The sequence below is a fragment of the Panthera leo genome, chromosome C1, assembly GCF_018350215.1.
Source record: "Panthera leo isolate Ple1 chromosome C1, P.leo_Ple1_pat1.1, whole genome shotgun sequence".
Taxonomy (NCBI): domain Eukaryota; kingdom Metazoa; phylum Chordata; class Mammalia; order Carnivora; family Felidae; genus Panthera; species Panthera leo.
The window spans coordinates 102,887,334-102,893,341 of NC_056686.1; the positions used below are offsets into that span (position 1 = coordinate 102,887,334).

The 6,008-nt window shown below is 37.4% G+C and overlaps 1 protein-coding gene across 1 annotated transcript; it reads left to right on the forward strand.

Annotated features, from left to right (window-relative positions):
• The first annotated feature begins 4,855 nt into the window (after positions 1–4,855).
• Positions 4,856–5,785, forward strand: LOC122228185 (olfactory receptor 5V1-like). The gene has a single exon (XM_042953126.1). The coding sequence runs from the start codon at positions 4,856–4,858 to the stop codon at positions 5,783–5,785; it is 930 nt and encodes a 309-aa protein (XP_042809060.1).
• Positions 5,786–6,008: the final 223 nt, after the last annotated feature.

Genomic DNA, 6,008 nt, shown 5'->3' on the forward strand with positions numbered 1-6,008 from the left:
AGCATCCAAGGAAATGATTTCCAGTTTAATGTGGATTGAACAAAATTGTAGGGAGGCTGCCCTTTAGGATACAGAGCAAGATTGCTGATTAAGTAATCTGATAAATCCTTCTACCCCTTAATAGTTTGAAGAATCAGCTTTGGGAATACATTTAAAAGCCAATCAAGTAATATATATCCGTGGGTTCTAACAGGCTAGCTTTTGCTGTAATAGATAACCTATATGAGAGAAATAAAAATAAGCTAGGTTTTATCTTTATTTTGTTACTAATGAGGATTATTTATTATATAAAAAGCCAATGTAGAGTAAGATGTTAAAATTCCCAATGTGTAGGGGTGCCTGGGTGGCTCGGTCAGTTAAGCGTCTGACCTCGGCTCAGGTCGTGATCTCACTGCTTGTGGGTTTGAGCCCCGTGTCAGGCTCTGTGCTGACAGCTCAGAGCCTGGAGCCTGCTTCAGATTCTGTCTCTGTCTCTCTGCCCCTCCCCGACTTGAGCGCGCGCGCAGGCACGCGCGCGCTCTCTCTCTCAAATATAAATAAACATGGGGAAAAAACACCCTAAGTCCCCAATGTGTAAAGTTTTCCACTCTAAAGAGTAAAATAGATTGTTAGGCACAATGGGCTGATATTCATAGGTTAAGAGAGAGATACATGGAAGAATAATTGAGTATAATTAGGCAAAATGGAAAAGAATTAGACTAGATTTTCTCTCAGGAAATATGAATTCCATAACCACCTAGAAGAATAGATTTATGTATTCATTCAACAAATATTCATTGAGCACAAGCTGTACGCCAGGTTCTCTCTCTTAGGTATTACGGGTAGAGAATGACCAAAGCTGAGCCCCTGGCCTCATAGAGCTTATACTACAAACAGAAGCGAATAGATCAATACTTTCATGTCAAGTGTAGCATAAGTGCCACAGAAAGAAGTAAATAAAGCAGGGTAAGGAGGTAAAAAGTAATGGGACTGTTATTTTAAATAGAAGAGTCAGAGAAAGCATCCCTGAGGAGGTAACAGTTCACGAAAAACCTCAATGAAAATAGAAACTGGGACATGCAAATATCTGGGGGAAAGTATTTCTGGCAGAGGTAATAGCCAGTACAAGCCCTTGAGATCGGAAGGTCTTTGGTGTGGTTAAAAACAGAAAGCAGTCCTGCGTAGCTCAGGCTAAGTGAGCAAAAGGGAAGAACCGTGGAAAGTAATGTCAGAAAGGCGGTCAGAGGTCAGGTCCCATATGCTTTATGATCTTTAGATTTCATTCTAAGTGAGATGGAAAAGCTTTGGAGTGTTTTGAGTTTAGGAATGGCATGATTTAGCTTACATTGTAAAAACACGCTCCAGCTGCTGCTGTGTGGAGACAGATTAAATGGGAACGGGGATGGGAAGAAAGTGAAGGTCTGCTGCTGTTGTTGAGGCAAATGAGAAAATGGTGGCTTGGATGGGGGTGTCAGTAGCGACTGTAGTGAAAAGTGATCATATTTGTAAAATTTGGAAGGTGGAGTCAAAGAAAGTATTTTATCTTGAAAAGTTTTTGTATGTATTAAATATAATAGCTGTGATAACTACAGTTGATTGAACACCTGTCACATACAAGGCACATTACTCCTATTATCTCAGCTACTTCTTCCAAAAACTCTCGTATAGACACTATTAACATGAGAATGCAGCCAGCAAACTGGGAAACAGAGTCAGCTGATTTAGCCACCATCTACAGCTGGTAAGAAGCAGGATTTGAATCCATGTCTATCTGGCTCAAGATATCTCACCTCCAAGAATGAAAAAGGTGCAGAAATCATAGTTCAACGGCTGTGAAACTATCCGATGGATAACTTAACAGAAAGCTAGTAATTGTATTAATTATTTTTTCAGGAAGCATGCAATGTTTGAGGATTAATCTTGGTTTAATAAAGTTTACTTCAATAAGGTAATAAGATACCTTTAATAAGGTAACATACCTAAGTATATATGATTACTTAAACGTTTTCACATCTTTTAAGCCCTGAAAAGATAACAATCCAACTGACTAAAAAAAAAAACAGTATATTTAAAAACACAGAGACTTAAACATTTACTCTGAAGAGATAATCAGATATGCTCATATATATTTTTCTATGAAAAAGTCCATTCCAGTATTTATAATAGTAAAGAAATGGAAGCATCTGAATGTTTAATCAAAGGAGAGATATTAAATTTATTTTGTTTGATGAAATGCAATGCATACCTGGGAAATTGGGCTTTCACTATTTTTGACTATTTTTAAAATAGTGGAAAAATATACACAATAATCATCATTTTAGCCATTTGGAAGTGTATAATTCAGTGACACTAAATATATTCACAGTGTGTATAGCCATCACTTCTATCTACACCCCAAACTTTTTCATTGTCTTCAGTGTAAACCCTGAACCCTTAACAATAACTCCCCCCAATTCCACCCTCCTTTCAGCTTCTGGTAATCTTTACCTTCTGTCTCTATGAATTTGCCTGTTCTAGGCACATGATATAAGTGAAATCATACAATATTTGTCCTGTGTCTGGCTTAGCATAATGTTAGCATAGTGTTTTCAAGATCCATTCATGTTGTAGTGTATATCAAGATTTTGTTTCTTTTTATGGCTGAATAGACCATTGTATACATATACCACATTTTTTGTTTATCCTGTAATCAGTTGATGGACACTTATGTTGTTTTTGGCTATGGTGAATAATGATGCTATGAACACTGGTATACAAATATCTGTTCGAGTCTCTGCTTTCAATTCTTTTAGATACATATTAAGGAGTAGAATTGTTGAGTCATATGGTAGTTCTATGTCTAACTTTTTGAGGAACTGGCAAACTGTTTCCCACAGTAGATGCACCATTTTACATTCCCATTAGCAATGCATGAGGGTTCCAATTTCTTCATACAATCACTAACATATATTATTTTCCATTTTCTTCATTATAACCATCCTGATAGGTGACCTCATGCTTTTGATTTGCATTTCCCTAAAACTAATGATATCAAACATCTTTTCATGTTCTTATTGGCCGTTTGTATTTTGCCTTTGGAGAAATGTCTATTCAAGTCCTTTGCTCATTTTTAAATTGAGTTCTTCTTTTGATTATGGTTAGATTATAGGAGTTCTTTATATATTTTTGATGTTAGTCCCTTATCAGGTCTATGATTTGTGAATATTTTCTCTTATTTTATAGGTTGTCTTTTTTACTTTCTTGATAGTGTACTTTGATGACACTTTCTTAATGTTGATGAAGTACACTTTATGTATTTTTTTCTTTTGTTGCCCATACTTTTGGTGTCATATCCATAAAATAGTTGCCAAATCCCATGGCATAAGGATTTTCCCCAATTTTTCTCCTAAGGGTTTTACAGTTTTAGCTCCTAAGTTTAGGTCTTTGATCCATTTTGAGTTAATTTTGTGCACTTCATTCTTTTGCATGTGGATATCCAGTTTTCCTAGAGCTGTTTTCCTCATTGAATGGTCTCTGCACCTTTGTTGAAAATCATTAGCTATATATGTGAGAATTTCTTTCTGGACTCTCCAGTCTATTTTGTTGGTTTGTATGTCAGTCCTTGTGCCAGTGCCATACTGTTTTAATTACTGTAGCATTGTAGTAAGTTTTGAAATGAGGAAATGTGGGCCCTCCAGATTTATTCTTTTTTTTTTTTTTTTTCAAAATTGTTTTGGTTATTCAGGGCTCCTTGCAATAAACATGAATTTGAAAACTGATTTTTTTTTCTTTTTTTTTGTGAGAAAATGATACTGAAATTTTGATAGATTGCACTGAACCTGTACATCACTTTGGGTAGTATTATCATCTTAACAATGTTAAGTCCTTTTATCCATGAACATAGGTACCTTTTCAATTAGATATGTATTAATTTCTTTTAGCAATGTTTCAAAGTTTTCAGTGTATACACCTTTCACTTCCTCAGTAAGATTTATTGTAAGCACTTGATTCCCTTAGATATTATTGTAAATGGAATTGATTTAACTTCCTTTTTGGATTGTTCATTGCTAGTGTATGGGAACATAACTGATTTGTGTGTGTGTGACTTTGTTGAATTTGTTTATGAGTTATAATAGTGTTCTTGTGAACTCTGGTATTTTCTATATATAGGATTATGTCATCTGTGAATGTTTACTTCTTCCTTTCCAATTTGGGAAATTTTGCTTCTAATATTTTATTTTCTTTTAAGTCCAGTATAGTTAACATACAGTGTTATCATAGTTTCAAGTTTCAAGTTGTATGGATTCAACAATTCCATACATCATCCAGTGCTCATCACAAGTGCTCCTAATATTTTAAAGGTATAAATAGAGATTAAGATTTACATAACTGCCAATAACAAAAATAAAAACAAACCCACAACACTACATTTGTGAACACTGAAAGGTAGCACTGGCTTTGATTCTGCAGGTGATTAAATTCTTGTTTGTATCTTTTTCTACATTTAAAAGTTTTTTTGCAATAAAACTTTATTTCTTAGAAAAAACTGAGATGCTTACCAACAAGGGCAATGTAGGAGGTAGATACTACTAAGACAATGAGACATGAAGCCACACTAATTCAGAGGTTAGTGGTTTATTGTTGGGTTTAACCAAATCTACATTTATTTTGATCCACCAGTAGTCATGCAAATCCATGGGAGGTCCATGGGCCTGAGCTGGCTAGATCTGCTGTTTGAGAAGTTGTAATCTCTCTGAAGACACCCCTGCACCTCTCCCTCCACAATCCAGATCGTTCTATATCCAACATCATTTGACATGGGTCTGTAAGTTTATATTTTGGGGTGTTTTGCATGCATTTTCATTATGCCTTCTTTTTTTCTCATTGTTTTGTAGCTATGACACCACTTGAAATGAACAATCAGACAGATGTCACTGAATTCATCTTCTTGGGATTTTCCAACCACCCCAAACTACAGGGCTTGTTTTTCCTGGTTTTCTTGCTCATTTACCTGACAACACTCCTGGGGAACATGCTCATTATAACAGCCACTAGAATCAGTCCTGCTCTCCACACTCCAATGTATTATTTCCTCAGCAACCTGAGTTTCTTGGACATCTGTTATACATCCACCACCATCCCCGTCATGCTGGTGAACTTCTTCCGGGAGAAGAAGACCATCTCATATGAGGGCTGCCTCTCCCAGATTTTCTTCCTCGTCACATGTGCTGGCACTGAGGGTGTCTTATTGGCCGCTATGGCTTATGATCGCTATGTAGCCATTTGCCACCCTCTTCAGTATCCTCTCCTCATGCGTGTGAAGGTCTGTATTTTTTTGGTGACTGGGTCCTGGCTGTGTGGGCTGGTGAATTCTGTGACACACACAGTGCTGGCAACCACCCTGACTCTCTGTGGGCCCAACCAAATCAGCCACTTTCTCTGTGACATTCCTCTGCTCCTGAAGCTCTCCTGTTCAGACACCTCTCTCAATGAGTCTGTGCTTCATGTGGCCAGTGCCACCATTGGCCTGAGCCCCTGTCTGTTTACTGGAGTGTCCTACATACTCATCATTTCTTTCATTCTTAGGATTCCCTCTGCTCAGGGCAGGAGCAAGGCCTTCTCTACCTGTGCATCCCACCTCACTGTGGTGGTGGTCTTTTATGGAACAGCCAACTTTAACTATGACAGAACCAACATAGGCTACAACCTGGACGCGGATATCCTGGTCTCTGTGCTCTTCTGTGTCATAACCCCCATGTTGAACCCCATCATATACAGCCTGAGAAACAAGGAGGTCAAGGGTGCTCTGAGGAAGCTAGCTAGGTAATGTGGGTTCTTGAATGAGATCAGCAATTAAAGTTTTCATTTTGGAAAATTGCTTACACAATAGAAACATGGACCTTCTAGCTGCAGTTACAACAATGCTCTCTTTCTATATATGATCTTCTGATAATTGTAATGCCCATTCCACCCGGACAAACAGCTATACCTGTGCCAAGCATTTCACACACCATGATCTCAAATGTCCTGTGTTCTCTAAGCCACTGATA

Excerpts from the sequence above, each read along its gene's own strand:
- LOC122228185 (XM_042953126.1), top strand. The coding sequence starts at position 4,856 with ATGACACCACTTGAAATGAACAATCAGACAGATGTCACTGAATTCATC.